At 49.5% G+C, this 18,964-nt stretch overlaps 1 protein-coding gene across 2 annotated transcripts; it reads left to right on the top strand.

Moving 5' to 3' along the window:
* Window positions 1–1,380: 1,380 nt before the first annotated feature.
* DFFA (DNA fragmentation factor subunit alpha) lies at window positions 1,381–15,589 on the top strand. Of its 2 annotated transcripts, XM_033228419.1 has the most exons (7): window positions 1,384–1,643; window positions 4,968–5,129; window positions 8,159–8,301; window positions 12,507–12,696; window positions 12,918–13,069; window positions 14,423–14,832; window positions 15,152–15,589. In XM_033228419.1, exons 1-6 carry the CDS (start codon window positions 1,508–1,510, stop codon window positions 14,633–14,635), a joined length of 996 nt encoding a protein of 331 aa, XP_033084310.1. In that variant the 5' UTR covers window positions 1,384–1,507; the 3' UTR covers window positions 14,636–14,832; window positions 15,152–15,589. The 2 variants fall into 2 exon arrangements, with proteins under 2 accessions (XP_033084311.1, XP_033084310.1); XM_033228420.1 differs by lacking the exon at window positions 4,968–5,129 and having other exon boundaries at window positions 1,381–1,643.
* Window positions 15,590–18,964: the final 3,375 nt, after the last annotated feature.

The following is an 18,964-nucleotide window of genomic DNA, read 5'->3' on the forward strand; positions in this document are numbered from 1 at the left end:
CCCAGGAGGTTGAGGCTGCAGTGAGCTATTTATGCCACTGCACTCCAGCCTGGGCGACAGAGCGAAACCTTGTCTAAAAATAAGATAAGAAAATTAAAAATGAAATTATATGAAAAAGGATACACACATTAGAGTTAACCGCCAGCTCCTATTATAGTTGTTTTGATCAATATAGACTGCTTAAAAGGGATGACTTAATAATTCCTCCTACTAAACGCTGTTTTAAATGCCTAAACTTTTCTTGAGATAAATATCTAATTTCCTCTCCTACTTTTTTGTTTGTTTGTTTGTTTTTGTTTTTGTTTGAGACAAGTCTTGCTCCTGAAGCCCAGACTGGAGTGCAGTGGTGCGATCTCGGCTCACTGCAACCTCCGCCTCCCGGGTTCAAGCGATTCACCTGCCTCAGCCTACCAAGTAGCTGAGACTACAGGCGTGCGCCATCACGGCCGGCTACTTTTTGTATTTTTAGTAGAGAGGGGGTTTCACCATGTTGGCCAAGCTGGTCTCAAACTGCTGACTTCAGACCATCTGTCCGCCTTGGCTTCCCAAAGTGCGGAGATTACAGGGGTGAGCCGCCGCCCCCGGGGCCCTAACCCACGTTTTCATAAACAAAATATGAGGTGAGAGGATGGCTTGAGCCCAGGAGATCAAAACTGCAGTGAGCCATCATCGCGCCACTGCACTCCAGCCTGGGAGACGGAGCAAAACGCTGTCTCAAAAAAAGAAAAAAAAACAAGGAAGGAAACTGTCCCCCGAATGAATAAATATGAGCAGATAATTACTTCTAGTTTACATAAAATGCCCTCTTTTAAGAGAGGAACTTTTTGATCATTTTTATTACTATTCTTTTATCTTAGATGTTAATTTTTCAGGAAGAAAAAAACAAACTTTTCCATAGTAGCAATATTAAAACAAAGATGAATATGTTGTCAAGAGGCATCTGAATAATCTCCAGCAGTGCCGAGGTTCGCATTTCCCCTTTCCTCTCCGATGCATTTGAGACTTTAATGTTTACTATGTTTATTTAAGCATTTTGTTCTGAGACCCCAAACTAATTTGCACAGTTGAAGCAGGAAATAGAATGGGTGGAAACATGCGGGTGTCTGTTATTAGCATCATGCATCTCATATGCGAAGAGAAATGCTCTAAAAATTCAATACAGTATACAGGCATGTGCATCGTCATGCAAAATAAGTCTCCATTGGCCTTATTTTTGAACGCGCGAATGCAGCTCCTAAATACGAGGTAAAAACAACTCCTAGGCTGAATCGCGCGATAGAACGAAAGCGGCTTTAAACCCAGAGACTACAGTTTCCGGCATGCCTCGACGCCACATGTGATTAGCGGCAACTAGAACTACATCTCCCGGCGTGCCCTGGTCCCACGTGTGATTTGCTGCGGAGCGAACTACATCTCCCCGCAGGCTGCGGAAGGGGGTCGAGTAGGAGGGCCGTCGCTGCGGCCTCCCGCGGCTTCTGGAAGCCGGGCAGGTCCCACTTTGGAGAGGATGGAGGTGACCGGGGACGCCAGGGCACCAGAATCTGGCGATATATGGACTCTAAAGCCGTGTCTGCTGCGCCGCAACCACAGCCGCGAACAGCACGGCGTGGCCGCCTCCTGCCTGGAAGACCTGAGGAACAAGGGTTGGCTCGGGACCCCGGGCGAGGGGGTGGGGGAGCCAGGGCCGGGAGAGGACGTCCGGCGGTGGCGAGGCGGGGTCAGAAGAGGCGACTTGGGGATTCCTGTACCTCGGGTGGAGCCTTGGGACAGAAATGGTCCAAGTGAGCTTAGCGATTTACAGATTTCAGGCGCTTGAGCGTAATTAATCTCGTGTGAGACTCCACAGTGGTGGGAAGAGAGCCAGGAAGCAAAGTGCACATTAAGCCAGATTCGGCTTAGGTCTCTTGCCTGAAATCGCTTAGATGTTGGACCAAGCGGAGCCCATTGGGACCAAGGCAGGAGCCACGCCGGCACACTCAGGTGGTACAAGAACCCCCAGCTGAGGCCACGGCGGGGTGGGGAGGGGTTTCCACCTTCCGCTCTGGCAAGAACCTATGCGGGAAAGAGGGAGCTGCTACTGACCATTTCTGGAGGTCCAGACAAGGAACGTGAGTTGTAAGTGAGGGAGCCGATGGAAGTTCCGAGCCCAGCTCCATACCTTTACCAGCTGCTTGGCCTTGCAGTTAACCGTCTCTCAACCCTCAGTTTTCTCATCAGCAAACTGGGTATAATATTTACAGCCCTGCTTCAAAGGATTGTTGCTTCTCTCAAATAAGCTGATATATTTAAGTGACTTGCAAGTCTTATTAGCCGGTAACAACAAATTGCTTACCTAAAGAAGTTTGACAGGTTAAATGTGTGAGCCAGCCCCAGGCATGTAGTCACAGTGTGTGTCAGAGGGGACAGTTGCTTACTCTCAGTCACCAACAGAGATCATATGGAAATTTTCAGAGGCCCATGAACAGCGAATGCATTATAAATGCTTTGGTGGCCGGGCGCAGTGGCTCAAGCCTGTAATCCCAGCACTTTGGGAGGCCGAGACGGGCGGATCACGAGGTCAGGAGATCGAGACCATCCTGGCTAACACGGTGAAACCCCGTCTCTACTAAAAATACAAAAACTAGCCGGGTGAGGTGGCGGGCGCCTGTAGTCCCAGCTACTCGGGAGGCTGAGGCAGGAGAATGGCGTAAACCCGGGAGGCGGAGCTTGCAGTGAGCTGAGATCCGGCCACTGCACTCCAGTCCGGGCGACAGAGCGAGACTCCGTCTCAAAAAAAAAAAAAAAAAAAAAAAAAAAAAAAATGCTTTGGTGACATGGATTTTGCATAGAAGCATTTATGTCTTTTTTTCCTGACATTAGATTACTTTACTTCTAATTCCCCTTCAGTGCCTTGGCTGGATGTGCGTGGCACAGAGGCTCGTGTTCTTTGCAGCCCAGCCCATACATGCCTTGCTCTTCTATTGGGTGGTAGACAACACCGCTGAAGGATATTTGTAGTCTCTTGGCTATTTCTGCTCACTCCAGTCTCGTTAGTATTTGAAGCATTGCTATCACGAAATGGGATAGCACAGACCGGTCCTGGAGAAAGCCTCTCGGCCAATGATAATGTGAAAAGCTACTGATAGAAGCTTCCACTTCTTTTATACTTTCCCATAGGTTAAAAAAGAAGCTGCTAAGGAAGATACTGTAAAGAACAAAAAGCATTTTCTTTCTTTTTCTTTTTCTTTTTTTTTTTTTTTGAGACGGAGTCTCGCTCTGTCGCCCAAGCTGGAGGGCAGTGGCGGGATCTCAGCTCACTGCAAGCTCCGCCCCCAGGTTCACGCCATTCTCCTGCTCAGCCTCTGGAGTAGCTGGGACTACAGGCGCCCGCCATCACGCCCGGCTAGTTTTTTGTATTTTTTTTAGTAGAGACGGGGTTTCACCGTGTTAGCCAGGATGGTCTCGATTTCCTGACCTCGTGATCTGCCCACCTCGGCCTCCCAACGTGCTGGGATTACAGGCGCGAGCCACCGCGCCTGGTGTTTTTGGTGTATTTTTTGACATTCGTCACACGTAGAATTTAAGAGGACAACTGAGGGCCGGGCGTGGTGGCTCACGCCTGGAATCCCAGCACTTCAGGAGGCTGAGGCGGGCGGATCACGAGGTCAGGAAATTGAGACCATCCCGGCTAACATGAAGAAACCGCGTCTACGGAAAAACACAAAAAATTAGCCGGGTGTGGTGATGGGCGCCTGAAACCCCAGCTACTCAGGAGGCTCAGGCAGGAGAAAGGTGTGAACCCAGGAGGCGGAGCTTGCAGTGAGAGGAGATACACCACTGCACTCCAGCCTGGGCGACAGAGTGAGACTCCATCTCAATAATAAAAAAAAAAAAAAAGGACAACTGAATAAATGAATGAGAGACTGCTTGTTCGCAGGAAATCAGACCAGACTTTGGTTGTTCATTCCAGTAAAAACTCAAATGCGTACCATACGTGAGTGCAGAGTAGCTGGAGTAAACATACTTTCAGGAGCCAGACTTTGTGGGTTTAATTCCCAGCTTTGGCACTTACGGCATGATCCTGGACAAGTTACTTAACCTCTCTGAGCCTTGGGTTCATCATCTATAAAACAGAACTAATCATAGTGCCTACTTTACAGGATTATTATGAGATTAAATACTATCTATGAAAAGCACTTAGGCCAGACATGGTGGCTCACGCCTGTAATCCCAGCACTTTGGGAGGCCGAGGCAGGTAGATCATTAGGTTAGGAGTTCCACACCAGGCTGGCCAAGATGGTGAAACCCCGTCTCTACTAAAAATACAAAAATTAGCCAGGCACAGTGGCCAGCACCTGTAATCCCAGCTACTCAGGAGACTAAGGCAGAGAATTGCTTGAACCCGGGAGGCGGAGGTTGCAGTGAGCCAAGATTGTACCACTCTACTCCAGCCTGGGCGACAGAGTGAGACTAGTCTCAAAAAAAAGAAAAAAGAAAAGCACTTAGGGCTGGGCGCGTGGCTCACGCCTCTAATCCCAGCACTTTGGGAGGCCAAGGCAGGCAGATCACGAGGTCAGGAGTTTGAGACCAGCCCGGTCAACATAGTGAAACCACGTCTCTGCTAAAAATACAAAAATTAGCTGGACATGGTGGTGCACGCCTATAATCCCAACTACTCAGGAGGCTGAGACAGGAGAATCACTTGAACCTGGGAGGCAGAGGTTTCAGTGAGCCGAGATCACACCACTGCACTCCAGCCTGGTTAACAGAGTGAGACCCTGCTACAAAAAAAGAAAAGAAAAGAACACTTAGAACAGAATCAGGCACATGATGAGTGTTCTATTAGTGCTAGAAGTGATGATTGTTATTCTAGTTATTACCTACCAGGAGTTCTGCTCAGCTCTGGAGCCATACCTACTTGAGATGCAGGGACAGATATGCTTTCCTTATGGTTATTTGTCATTTGCCAAATATTTTATTCTTTTCAGCCTGTGACATTCTGGCCATTGATAAGTCCCTGACACCAGTCACCCTGGTCCTGGCAGAGGATGGCACCATAGTGGATGATGACGATTACTTTCTGTGTCTACCTTCCAATACCAAGTTTGTGGCGTTGGCCAATAATGAGAAATGGGCATACAACAATTCAGGTGAGAAACTCTAGCCATATAGAAAACAGCCTATGCAGTACAGCATACGTCATGATTACTTTCACTACACAGTTGCCATTTGTCTGGCTTTTTTTTTTTTTGAGACGGAGTCTTGCTCTGTCGCCCAGGCTGGAGTGCAGTGGCCAGATCTCAGCTCACTGCAAGCTCCGCCTCCCGGGTTTACGCCATTCTCCTGCCTCAACCTCCCAAGTAGCTGGGACTACAGGCGCCCGCCACCTCGCCCGGCTAGTTTTTTGTATTTTTTAGTAGAGACGGGGTTTCACCGTGTTAGCCAGGATGGTCTCAATCTCCTGACCTTGTGATCCGCCCGTCTCGGCCTCCCAAAGTGCTGGGATTACAGGCTTGAGCCACCGCGCCCGGCCATTTGTCTGGCTTTTTAAGCATTTGTTCAACAAACATTTACTGAGCATTTTCTATGTGCTAGACATGGTGCTGAGTCCTGGGGATAAAGATGAATGAGGCCAGGCACGGTGGGCAGGTCACCTGAGGTCAGAAGTTTGAGACCAGCCTGGCCAACATGGCGAAAGCCCATCTCTACTGAAAATACAAAAACTAGCTGAGCATGGTGGCAGGCACCTGTAATCCTAGCTACTGGGGAGGCTGAGGCTGGAGAATTGCTTGAACCTGGGAGGTGGAGGTTGCAGTGAGCTGAGATGGTGCTGCTGCACTCCATCCTGGGCGACAGAGCAAGACTGTGTCTCAAAAAAAAAAAAAAAAAATAGATGAATGAGACATGGGCCCAGTTCTCAACTAAGTCATGGACAGACAGTAACTAAAATGCAGCCTGGCAGGGAGCTCAGTGCTGCAGGCTGCAGTCCGGCTGTTTAGGTCTGGATCCTGGCTCTACCATTTACTAGCCAGGTGACCTTGTGCAAGTTACATAACCTCTCAGTGCCTTGTTGACATCATAATTATAGAACCTGTCCCCTAAGATTGTTGTAAAGAAAATACAGTACATATCAAACCAGGGTTTCTCAATGATACTGTTGACATTTGGGGCTGGAGTTGTGAAGAGGATGCTTTTTGTATTGTAGGATGTTTAGCAGCATCCTAGATATTAGGAACTTCCCCCCACAACTATGATAACCAAGAATAAATAACTCCAGATATTGTCAGATGTCTCCTGGGGGCAAAATCGCTCCCACTTGAGAACCACTGATATGAAGCGTTTAGATCTTACCTGGCGCATAGTTAAGGACTCAATAAATGTTACCTGTCACTGTCATCATCATCATCACAGGAGATATAAAGGGGACTAACATTGGTGACCAAGGATCAACAAGTGTCTTGAGGCCGGACGCGGTGGCTTAAGCCTGTAATCCCAGCACTTTGGGAGGCCGAGACGGGCGGATCACGAGGTCAGGAGATCGAGACTATCCTGGCTAACACGGTGAAACCCCGTCTCTACTAAAAATACAAAAAATTAGCTGGGCGAGGTGGTGGGCACCTGTAGTCCCAGCTACTTGGGAGGTTGAGGCAGGAGAATGGCGTAAACCCGGGAGGCGGAGCTTGCAGTGAGCTGAGTTCCCGCCACGGCACTCCAGCCTGGGTGACAGAGCGAGACTCTGTCTCAAAAAAAAAAAAAAGAAGTGTCTTGAGAGGGGATTACTTTTGGGGAGGGACTTAAAAAAAAGTGTCTTGAAGTGTGGCACAAAATTGAGGAAAGTATGCTACAGCAGTGGCCCTACCAGCCACCTTTGTACTCAGGCCTAAGGGACAGCAATCGATGGCTACAGCTCCCCCCAGTTAAAGAAGGGACCAGGCCAGGTGCGGTGGCTCAAGCCTGTAATCCCATCACTTTGAGAGGCCGAGACGGGCGGATCACGAGGTCAGGAGATCGAGACCATCCTGGCTACCACAGTGAAACCCCATCTCTACTAAAACATACAAAAAATTAGCCGGGCATGGTGGCAGGTGCCTGTAGTCCCAGCTACTCGGGAGGCTGAGGCAGGAGAATGGTGTGAACCCGGGAGGCGGAGCTTGCAGTGAGCCAAGATCACACCACTGCACTCCAGTCTGGGTGACCGTCTCAAAAAAAAAAAGGGCAGGCACGGTGGCTCACGCCTGTAATCCCAGCACTTTGGGAGGCCGAGGCGGGCGGATCACCTTAGATCATGAGTTCAAGACCAGCCTGACCAACATGGAGAAATCCCATCTCTACTAAAAATACAAAATTAGCTGGGCATGGTAGCACATGCCTATAATCTCAGCTACTCGGGAGGCTGAAGCAGGAAAATTGCTTGAACCCAGTAGGCGGAGGTTGTGGTGAGCCGAGATCGCGCCATTGCACTCCAGCCTGGGCAACAGGAGTGAAACTCTGTCCCAAAAAAAAAGAAGGGACCAAGCACCAGAGAAATGCTGGCAAAAATGACTGTTTTTGTTTACGAAAACAGGACACACCTGGACGCACAGAAACCAAAAGGAGAAGTGTGATGGGATTCTGTGTATGTGTGACCATACATTGGGTTTAAATGGCTTCTTTCTGTGGAAGAATACAGAGCCATTGCACACAGAAATAAAGATGAAAGAGGGTCAGGCACGGTGGCTCACACCTGTAATCCCAGCACTTTGGGAGACCGAAGCGGGCGGATCACTTGAAATCAGGAGTTTGAGACCAGCATGGCCAACATGGAGAAACTCCGTCTCTACTGAAAATACCAGAATTAGCTGGGCATGGTGGTGGGCACCTGTAATCCCAGCTACTTGGAAGGCTGAGGCAGGAGAATCGCTTGAACCTGGGAGGTGGAGGTTGCAGTGAGCCAAGATCGTGCCACTGCACTCCAGCCTGGGCAACAGAGTGAGACTGTCTCAAAAAAAAAAAAAAGATGAAAGAAGAGGGAAAATCAAGGTCCTAGATGGAGCTTGGCCCTCCTGTGAATCCTTGAGATAAGAAGCTTCTTTCCCATTGAAATTAATCTAGATCCTCAAGAGGTCTGTGTGTGCTTGGAGAGGAGGTGAAAACAGCACTTCAGGTTGTTCTGTAACTGGCATTTTCTCCCATGTGTCAGATGGAGGTACAGCTTGGATTTCCCAAGAGTCCTTTGATGTAGATGAAACAGACAGGGGAGCAGGGCTGAAGTGGAAGAATGTGGCCAGGCAGCTGAAAGAAGATCTGTCTAGCATCATCCTCCTATCAGAGGAAGACCTCCAGGTAAGCCTCCTCTACAATCTGCTGCAATGCTCATCTGGTGTCTGTCCCCAGCCCAGCACCTTCTTAGCTTCCATACTTGCCATAACAATTTCTTTGTTTTAATCTTGATTTTTAAATAATTCTTAAATTACAACTAAGATTTTTCATCTTTTCATTCTCACCTAGAGTGATTTTTCAACCCTCATCACGAAGCAGAATTACCTGCGGATTTTTTTTCTTTTTTTTTTTTTGAGACACGGTCTTACTCTGTCGCCCAGGCTGGAGTGCAGTGGTGCAATCTCAGCTCACTGCAACCTCCACCTTCCGGGTTCAAGTGATTCTCCGGGTTCAAGTGATTCTCATCATCCCGGGTAGCTGGAATTACAGGTGCACACCAACACGCCCAGCTAATTTTGATATTTTTAATAGAGACGGGGTTTCATCATGTTGGCCAGGCTGGTCTTCAATTCCTCATCTCAAGTGATCCACCTGCCTCAGCCTCCTAAACTGCTGGGATTACAGGCGTGAGCCACCATGCCTGGCCAAATTTTTTTTTTTTAATGCAAATGCCTGGGATCCACCCTAAACCTAGTTAGGTGGACGCTGGGGTCAGGGATGCCCTGCTAGAGAATGTAGCATTGTAGTAGCTGGCTTCACATCCCAGCGCTATCACCACGACTTTGAGCCAGCAGCTTAGCTTCTCTCCTTGTGTTTTCTCTCTAGTAAGACTGGGATAGGGCCGGGTGCGGTCACGCCTGTAATCCCAGAACTTTGGGAGGCCGAGATGGGCGGATCACGATGTCAGGAGATCGAGACCATCCTGACTAACACGGTGAAACCCTGTCTCTACTAAAAATACAAAAATTAGCCGGGCGTGGTGGCGGGTGCCTGTAGTCCCAGCTACACGGGAGGCTGAGGCAGGAGAATGGCGTGAACCCAGGAGGCGGAGCTTGCAGTGAGTGGAGATTGCGCCACCCTGCACTCCAGCCTGGGTGACAGAGCGAGACTCCGTCTAAAAAAAAAAAAAGAAAAGACTGGGATAGGCCGGGCGCAGTGGCTCACACCTGTAATCTCAGCACTTTGGGAGGCTGAGATGGGCGGATCACGAGGTCAGGAGATCAAGACCATGCTGGCTAACACAGTGAAACCCCGCCTCTACTAAAAATACAAAAAATTAGCTGGGCGTGGTGGCGGGCACCTATAGTCCCAGCTACTCGGGAGGCTGAGGCAGGACAATAGCGTGGACCCAGGAGGCAGAGCTTGCAGTGAGCTGAGATTGCACCACTGCACTCCAGCCCGGGTGACAGAGTGAGACTCCGTCTCAATAAAAAAAAAAGGAAAGAAAAAAGATTGAGATAAAAAAAAAGTATGTTTTCATTCAAAGAAAATTTATCTTTGAGACAGGGTCTTGCTCTGTCACCCAGTGCAGTAGCATGATCATAGCTCACTGCATCCTCAACCTCCTGGCCTCAAGCCATCCTCCCACCTCAGCCTCTCTGGTAGCTGAGACTGTAGGCTTCAACCACCAAACTGGGCTGTTTTTTCTTTTCATTTTTGTAGGCCAGGTGCAGTGGCTCATACCTGTAATCCTAGAACTTTGGGAGGCCAAGGTGAGCAGATTGCCTGAGTTCAGGAGTTGGATGTGGTAAAACCCAACTCTACAAAAATTAGCTGGGTGTGGTGGCATGTGCCTATAGTTCCAGCTACTCAGGAAACTGAGGTGGGAGGATCACTTGAGCCCAGGTGGTCAAGGCTTCAGTGAGCCATGACTATACCACACCAACCTGGGCAACAGAGCAAGACTCTCAAAAAAAAAAAATAATAAGGCCGGCACGGTGGCTCACACCTATAATCCCAGAACTTTAGGAGGCCAAGGTAGGCAGATCACGATGTCAAAAGATCAAGATCATCCTGGCAGGCCGGGCGCGGTGGCTCAAGCCTGTAATCCCAGCACTTTGGGAGGCCGAGACGGGCGGATCACGAGGTCAGGAGATCGAGACCATCCTGATTAACACGGTGAAACCCCGTCTCTACTAAAAATACAAAAACTAGCCGGGCGAGGTGGCGGGCGCCTGTAGTCCCAGCTACTCGGGAGGCTGAGGCAGGAGAATGGCGTAAACCCGGGAGGTGGAGCTTGCAGTGAGCTGAGATCTGGCCACTGCACTCCAGTCCGGGCGACAGAGCGAGACTCCGCCTCAAAAAAAAAAAAAAAAGATCATCCTGGCAAACATGGTGCCAAAAGATCAAGACTATTCTGGCAAACATGGTGAATGAAACCCTGTCTTTACTAAAAATAGATGCAGTGGCTCATTCCTGTAATCCCAGCACTTTGGGAGGCCGAGGTAGGTGGATCATAAGGTCAGGAGTTCAAGAGCAACCTGGCCAAGATGGTGAAACCCAGTCTCTAATAAAAATATAAAAATTAGCCAGGCATGGTGGCGAGCACCTGTAATCCCAGCTACTCGGGAGGCTGAGGCAGGAGAATCACTTGACCCGGGAGGCGGAGGTAGCAGTGAGCAGAGATCACACCACTGCATTTTAGCCTGGGAGACAGAGCAAGACTCCATCTCAAAAAACAAAAACATACAAAACTTAGCTGGGTGTGATGGCGTGTGCCTGTAGTCCCAGCTACTCGGGAGGCTGAGGCAAGAGAATAGTTGGAACCCAGAGGCGGAGGTTGCAATGAGCTGAGATCACATCATTGCACTCCAGCCTGGTGACAGAGCAAGACTCCATCTCAAAAAAATTAATTAATTAGGCCGGGCGCGGTGGCTCAAGCCTGTAATCCCAGCACTTTGGGAGGCCGAGACGGGCGGATCACAAGGTCAGGAGATCGAGACCATCCTGGCTAACACGGTGGAACCCCGTCTCTACTAAAAAATACAAAAAAACTAGCCAGGCGAGGTGGCGGGCGCTTGTAGTCCCAGCTACTCGGGAGGCTGAGGCAGGAGAATGGCGTAAACCCGGGAGGCGGAGCTTGCAGTGAGCTGAGATCCGGCCACTGCACTCCAGCCTGGGTGACAGAGCGAGACTCCGTCTCAAAAAAAAAAAAAAAAAAAATTAATTAATTAATTTTTTATAGAGATGAGGTCTTCACATGTTGCCTAGGCTGGTCTTGAACTCCTGGGCTCAGGCAATCCTCCCACCTTGGCCTCCCAAAGTGCTGGGATTATTGACATGAGCCTCTGCGCTTGGCCCCAAAAATGTTGATTGAGCCCCATCCTGTGCCTGTCATGGTTCTATGCACTGGGCGTGCAGCGGCGAACAAGCCAGACACAGTCTCTGCTCTAATGGTGCTTGTATTCTGATGAAGGGAGGCAGAAAACAACAGGAAAGCGTATCAGACGGTGGTATGCGGAGAGTAATGGGGGCTACTCTAGATTGGAACATGGAGGAAGTCCTCTTTGAGGAAATGATTTCTTGGTGGTGTTTTACTTTGGTTTGGTTTGGTTTGAGACAGGGTCTAGCTCTGTTATCCAGGCCGGAGTGCAGTAGTGTGATCTCAGCTCACTGCAACCTCTGCCTGCTGGGCTCAAGCAATCCTCCCACCTCAGCCTCCCAAGTAGCTGGGACCACAGGCGTACTCTACCATGCCCGGCTAATTTTTATATTTTTGGTAAAGGCAGGATTTCAACATGTTGCCCAGGCTGGTCTTAAACTCCTGGGCTCAAGCAATCCTCCTGCCTCAGCCTACCAGAGTGCTGGGATTATAGGTGTAAGCCACTACACCTGACCCTTCTTCCCGATTTTAACACTAGAAGAAAATTGGAAAAATCACATGCTTTTCTCTTGACTCTCAGCCAACCATCATAGTAAGTAACTTTGGGAAATGGATTCAGTGAGTTCTGAAATGGATGTATTTGAGAGGTAGAACACCATGTTTAGAAAGTCCTTGTAGGCCGGGCACAGTGGCTCACACCTGTAATCCTAGCACTTTGGGAGGCCAAGGTGGGTGGATCACCTGAGGTCAGGAGTTTGAGACCAGCCTGGCCAACATGGCAAAACCCCGACTTCACTAAAAATACAAAAATTAGCTGGGCTTGGTGGCACACACCTGTAATCCCAGCTACTAGGAAGGCTGAGGCAGGAAAATTGCTTGAACCCGGGAGGCAGAGGTTGCAGTGAGCCAAGATCACGCCATCTCCCTCCAGCCTGGGCAACAGAGCAGACTCATCTCAAAAACAAGAAAGTCCTTGTAGATTTCTCAGCGTCTGTTTGTTTTTTAGATCCTTGTTGACGCTCCCTGCGCAGACCTGGCTCAGGAACTACGCCAGAGTTGTGCCACCGTCCAGCAGCTGCAGCACACACTCCAACAAGTGCTTGACCAAAGAGAGGAAGTGCGTCAGTCCAAGCAGCTCCTGCAGCTGTACCTCGAGGCTTTGGAGAAAGAGGGCAGCCTCTTGTCAAAGCAGGAAGGTAGGACTCTCTGCAGGCAGAGTTACTCTGAGAATTCAGGGCTGATGGAGGCGTCCCTTGGGAGGACACTATTTGTGATGCAGCCAGAGTCACTGAAGCCACAGCTGCTGGGATGCGGGAAGGGCACGTTTCTCTCTTGCCCAGCGAATTATTGTGGCGAGTTGGTCATGTGGCTGTATGGTCACACCACATCTGATCTCTGTCTCGTGTCTCCTTTGCAGAGTCCAAAGCTGCCTTGGGTGAGGAGGCAGATGCAGTAGACACGGGTATCAGCAGCGAGACCTCCTCGGACATCACGCTGGCGAGCCACATCCTTACTGCACTGAGGGAGAAGCCAGCTCCAGAGCTGAGCTTATCTAGTCAGGATTTGGAGGTGGGCGGAAACCAGGGTCACTAAGCTACAGAGAAGGACATGCCCTGGGATGTAGTATTACCGTGCAGAGACGTGTGGACCCTTTTGTTCACCTCTGCGGACTGTGAATCCTAGCTGCCAATTTGCCTATTCTATGCCCCAGCATTTGCAAAAATCTCATTAGTCTAAATCAAAATAGCTTTAAAGAAAAATGCATACACTTTTCAGATCATCCGACAGACTCTGGTCCAAGGTTGGTAATGAAATGACTGTTTCTGACAGGGAGGAATAGCGGGGCCCGGTCTTCTGAGATGGCTTCTGGTTCTTTCCGTGGTTAAAGAAGATCTGTAGTCCATCCTGAGGTCTGTCAATGTCACAGGAAAAGGCAAACTTGAGGGATCGTCGCCTGCTGGCTAAGAACAGGCAACTAAAAGCTTGAGGAAGGGGGCCCGCCAGGGTGGGTGCTACTTCTGATTCTTTGTCCTTGTCCCTGTCACAAGTACCTCCCTATTGTAGATAGAAGGGAAGGAAACGGTTGACTTGAGCTCGGTTAAATTTCCTGAAGGTGGAGGACCTTAGAGTTGCTCCAAGTAAACTTTCCAAGGACTGCTTCCTGTTGGTGTTGTAAGAAAAGGGCCATGCTTGGCCAGGCACAGTGGCTCACGCCTGTGAATGCCAGCACTTTAGGAGGCCGAGGCAGGTGGATCACCTGAGGTCAGGAGTTCGAGAACAGCCTGACCAACATGGGGAAACCCCGTCTTTACTAAAAATACAAATATTAGCCTGGCGTGGTGGCGGGAGCTGGGGCAAGAGAATCACTTGAACCCAGGAGGTAGAGATTGCAGTGAGCCAAGATCGCACCACTGCACTCCAGCCTGGGTGCCAAGAGTGAAAACTCATCTTAAAAAAGCCCATGACAGCCGGGCGCGGTGGCTCACGCCTGTAATCCCAACACTTTGGGAGGCCGAGACGGGTGGATCACGAGGTCAGGAGATCGAGACCATCCTGGCGAACATAGTGAGACCCTGTCTCTACTAGAAAAAATACAAAAAAATGAGCCAGGCATGGTGGCCAGTGCCTGTAGTCCCAGCTACTTGGGAGGCTGAGGCAGGAGAATGGCATGAACCTGGAAGGCAGAGCTTGCAGTGAGCGGAAATCGCACCACTCTACTCCAGCCTGGGCAACAGAGCGAGACTCTGTCTAAAAAAAAAAAAAAGCTCATGGCAATTGGTGGTAAAGGAAACCCGGCATTTCAGTGTAAAGAGGTAACATAAACAGATACTGCCTCATCACACTCCCCAAAAGAAAGTCAGGAGAGCAGCAGGAGAGGCGCACAGAAGGCCCATTTCTCAGGGGTTCTTATTCTTGCTACAGTTGGTTACCAGGGAAGACCCCAAAGCACTGGCTGTTACTTTGAACTGGGACGTAAGGAAGACGGAGACTGTTCAAGAGGCCTGTGAGCGGGAGCTCGCCCTGCGCCTGCAGCAGATACAGAGCTTGCATTCCCTCCGGAGCATCTCGGCAAGGAAGGCCTCACCACCTGGAGAACGTCAGAATCCTAAGCGAGCCAAACAGGATCCCACATAGCAGCAACAGGAAGTGTGCCAAGGAAGCTCTGTGGTGTTGTTACTGGTAGACACCCTCAGCCTCATCATTTGACTACCTATGTACTACTCTACCCCCTGCCTTAGAGCACCTTCCAGAAAAGCTATTCCAAGTCTCAACATATGCCTTCCACCAATTTTTTTTTTTTTTTAGCCCCACCAGCTTCAGGACTTCTGCCAGTTTTCTTTTTTTTTTTTTTTTTTTTTTTTTGAGACGGAGTCTCGCTCTGTTGCCCGGGCTGGAGTGCAGTGGCCGGATCTCAGCTCACTGCAAGCTCCGCCTCCCGGGTTTACGCCATTCTCCAGCCTCAGCCTCCCGAGTAGCTGGGACTACAGGCGCCCGCCACCTCGCCCAGCTAGTTTTTTGTATTTTTTAGTAGAGACGGGGTTTCACCGTGCTAGCCAGGATGGTCTCGATCTCCTGACCTCGTGATCCGCCCGTCTCGGCCTCCCAAAGTGCTGGGATTACAGGCTTGAGCCACCGCGCCCGGCCTGCCAGTTTTCAATGATATAGCTGCATCAACAATATCCCACCTCCTGTAATTACATATTATGTTCTCTGTTCAAAAGTAATTGGCAGTGATTGGCCAGGCACGGTGACTCACACCTGTAATCCCAACACTTTGGGAGGTGGAGGCTGGCAGGTTCACGAGGTCAGGAGATAGAGACCATCCTGGCTAACACGGTGAAACCCCATCTCTACTAAACATACAAAAAAATTAGCCTGGCATGGTGATGGGCGCCTGTAGTCCCAGCTACTCGGGAGGCTGAGGCAGGCGGATGGGAGGCGGAGCTTGCAGTGAGCTGAGATTGCACCACTGCACTCCAGCCTGGGTGATAGAGCGAGGCTCCAGCTCACAAAAAAAAAAAAAAAAAAAAGTAATTGGCGGTGACTATGGGCGCACACGTAACATTTAGCCCTGCCCCATATGGAACAGTTAAAAAAAAAGAAAGTCCAGGCCTAGCACAGTGGCTCACGCTTGTAAGCCCAGCACTTTGGGAGGCCGAGGTGGGCAGATCACGAGGTCAGGAGATCGAGACCATTCTGGCTAACACAGTGAAACCCGTCTCTACTAAAAGTACAAGAAATTAGCCAGGCTTGGTGGCAGGAGCCTGTAGTCCCAGCTACTCGGGAGGCTGAGGCAGGAGAGTCCCTTGAACCAGGAGGCAGAGCTTGCAGTGAGCCGAGATTACGCCACTGCACTCCAGCCTGGTGATAGAGTGACACTCCATCTCAAAAAAAAAAAGGCCAGGCACCACAGTGGCTCACACCTTCAATCCTAGCACTTTGCAGGCTGATGTGGGCAAATCATCTGAGGCCAGGAGTTCGAGACCAACCTGGCCAATATGGTGAAACCCCAGCTACTTGGGAGGCAGAGCTTGCAGTGAGCTGAGAGCGTGTCACTGCACTCCAGCCTGGGCAACAGAGTGAGGCTCCGTATCTCAAAAAAAAAAAACGTTTTGTTTTGTTTTTTTGAGACGGAGTCTCACTCTGTCACCTAGTCTGGAGTGCAGTGATGCACTCTCAGCTCACTGCAACCTCCACCTCCCAGGTTCAAGCGATTCTCCTGTTTCTGCCTCCCAAGTAGCTGGGATTACAGGCGTGCGCCACCATGCCCGGCTAATTTTTGTATTTTTAGTAAGGACAGGGTTTTGCTACATTGGCCAGGCTGGTCTCAAACTCCTGACCTCAGGTGATCCACCCGCCTCAGCCTCCCAAAGTGCTGAGATTACAAGCGTGAGCCACCGCCCCTGGCCCAGAAAAAAAAATTTTTTTAATAAAGTAATTGTCAGTTTAGGCAACATAGCAAGACTCTTATCTCTACAAAAAAATATTTAAGTTAGCCAGGCATAGTCCTAGCTACTGAGGCTGAGGTAAGAGGATCGCTTGAGCCCAGGAGTTGAAGGCTGCAGTGTGAGCTCTGATCACGCCACCACACTCCAGCCTGCATGATACAGTAAGACCCTACTTTTCTTTTTTTTAAAAAGGCAATTGTCAAGGGCAATGAAAAGAAATGGTCGTATTTGCAAATCATTATCCTCATTCTGAAGATAGCACTGCAGAATTTTAAGCACAGATAGTGGTGAAGATGGGACATTACAAAGTGCTGATTATGGCCACAAACTTGTTTCTCCAGTTAATGAATTGTTTTATTTGTTGGTTTAAAGATCCACATTAAGCTTGTAGACCATAGGAACATATGGAGAGTCCCTTTCTAATATCTAATTCAGTATTGTTAAATTATATCTTACCACTATGAAACTCTTCAGTTTTCTAATTGCTTTATCAGCAGGGGGTATAAAAGGTCATTAAAGCAATTTCCGTGTGCTATGACTCCAAGTCTCTGGGTGTGAAGCAGAGCAAGCCTGGTTTGTCCTCCTCCTGTCTCCACACAGACTGGTTCTGCGGGTTTGGTAATCTATAGGACACTCCTTGCAGGGAAAAGGTAATGAGTTATCATGGGCTTACTTGACCATTTTTTATGCATGCTTAGAGGAAAACAGAATGCTATTAAGAGAGTCATTGGCTAGTTATTAAGTAAAGAAATACCACAATAGGCCGGGCGCAGTGACTAACACCTGTAATCCCAGATTTTGAGAGGCCGAGGCGGGTGGATCACCTGAGGTCAGGAGTTCAAGACATGCCTAGCCAACATGGTGAAACCCCATCCCTACTAAAATTATTAAAAAATTAGCTGGGTGTCATGGTACACACCTGTAGTCCTAGTTACTTGGGAGGCTGAGGCACGAGAATGGCTTGAACCCAGGAAGTGGAGGTGGAGGTGAGCCGAAATTGTGCCACTGTACTCCAGCCTGGGCAACAGAGTGAGACACTGTCACAAAAAAAAAAAAAAAGAGTAATCCCAGCACTTTGGGAGGCCGAGACGGGCGGATCACGAGGTCAGGAGATCGAGACCATCCTGGCTAACACGGTGAAACCCCGTCTCTACTAAAAAAATACAAAATTAGCCGGGCGAGATGGCGGGCGCCTGTAGTCCCAGCTACTCGGGAGGCTGAGGCGAGAGAATGGCGTAAACCCGGGAGGCGGAGCTTGCAGTGAGCTGAGATCTGGCCACTGCACTCCAGCCTGGGCGACAGACCCAGACTCCGTCTCAAAAAAAAAAAAAAAAGAAAGAAAGAAATACCACAGGCCGGGCGCGGTGGCTCAAGCCTGTAATCCCAGCACTTTGGGAGGCCGAGACGGGCGGATCACGAGGTCAGGAGATCGAGACCATCCTGGCTAACACAGTGAAACCCCGTCTCTACTAAAATAATACAAAAATCTAGCCGGGCGAGGTGGCGGGCGCCTGTAGTCCCAGCTACTCGGGAGGCTGAGGCAGGAGAATGGCGTAAACCGGGAGGCGCAGCTTGCAGTGAGCTGAGATCCGGCCACTGCACTCCAGCCCGGGAGAGCGAGACTCCGTCTCAAAAAAAAAAAAAAAAAAAAAAAAAGAAAGAAATACCACAATATGTCACAATAGGCCGGGCGCAGTGGCTCACACCTGTAATCTCAGCACTTTGGGAGGCCGAGGCAGACGGATCACCTGAGGTCAGGAGTTTGAGACCGGCCTGGCCAACGTGACAAAATCCCGTCTACTACAAAAATTAGCCGGCCATGATGGTGGGCACCTGTAATCCCAGCTACCCAGGAGGCTGAGGCATGATAATCACTTGAACCCAGGAGGTGGAGAGTGCAATGAGCTGAGATCCTGCCACTGCACTCCAGTCTGGGCAACAGAGGGAGACTGTCTTAAAAAAAAAATTATCACAGTAAGTCCTAGGGTAAAGATGGGGATACAGAAAACAATTAAATAGAAAACAACTGTTTCATTTTCCTGTGATTCAAGGAGGGCTTAGATGTACTCAGCATCCTTTTGCTAATGCTCTGCATTGGCTCTCAGTAGCCCCAACATTTCCTTTTTTATAGCTTATTTTGTAATGCCTCCTTAATTATCCTTTAACAGAAGCCATCGCCGATAATCTACACTCATACTTACAGAAGCCCCAGTTATCAATGTGATGCCCCAAATGTACTATTTCAGGGCAAAAAGGAAAATAATTTCCAATAACGCGGCGTGGGTTTCACTGTCAGATGCTCGCACTCACACATGGAATCGCTGTGCGTCTGACAGAGGCACACGGAGCACAGGGATTGTCAGCTCAGACACCACCAGCAGCATTGCCCTTGGGAATGGGATTTCCCAGAACAGTAAATGTGTCTGTTCTTGATTTACAAAGTAGCTACATTCCTAGGAAATCCAGGGTACATTAAAACTCAACCATGTTACCCAGGCTGGTCTCAAACTCCAGG

The sequence above is a fragment of the Trachypithecus francoisi genome, unplaced genomic scaffold, assembly GCF_009764315.1.
Source record: "Trachypithecus francoisi isolate TF-2019V2 unplaced genomic scaffold, Tfra_2.0 Lachesis_group12, whole genome shotgun sequence".
In the NCBI taxonomy this organism is placed as follows: domain Eukaryota; kingdom Metazoa; phylum Chordata; class Mammalia; order Primates; family Cercopithecidae; genus Trachypithecus; species Trachypithecus francoisi.

What these genes read in the sequence shown, in the direction of transcription:
- DFFA (XM_033228419.1), top strand. Translation starts at nt 1,508, where the DNA reads ATGGAGGTGACCGGGGACGCCAGGGCACCAGAATCTGGCGATATATGG. An exon ending in GGAAGACCTGAGGAACAAGG is followed by an intron (nt 1,644 to 4,967) that starts GTTGGCTCGGGA and finishes TATTCTTTTCAG; the next exon opens with CCTGTGACATTCTGGCCATT. An exon ending in ATGGGCATACAACAATTCAG is followed by an intron (nt 5,130 to 8,158) that starts GTGAGAAACTCT and finishes CCCATGTGTCAG; the next exon opens with ATGGAGGTACAGCTTGGATT.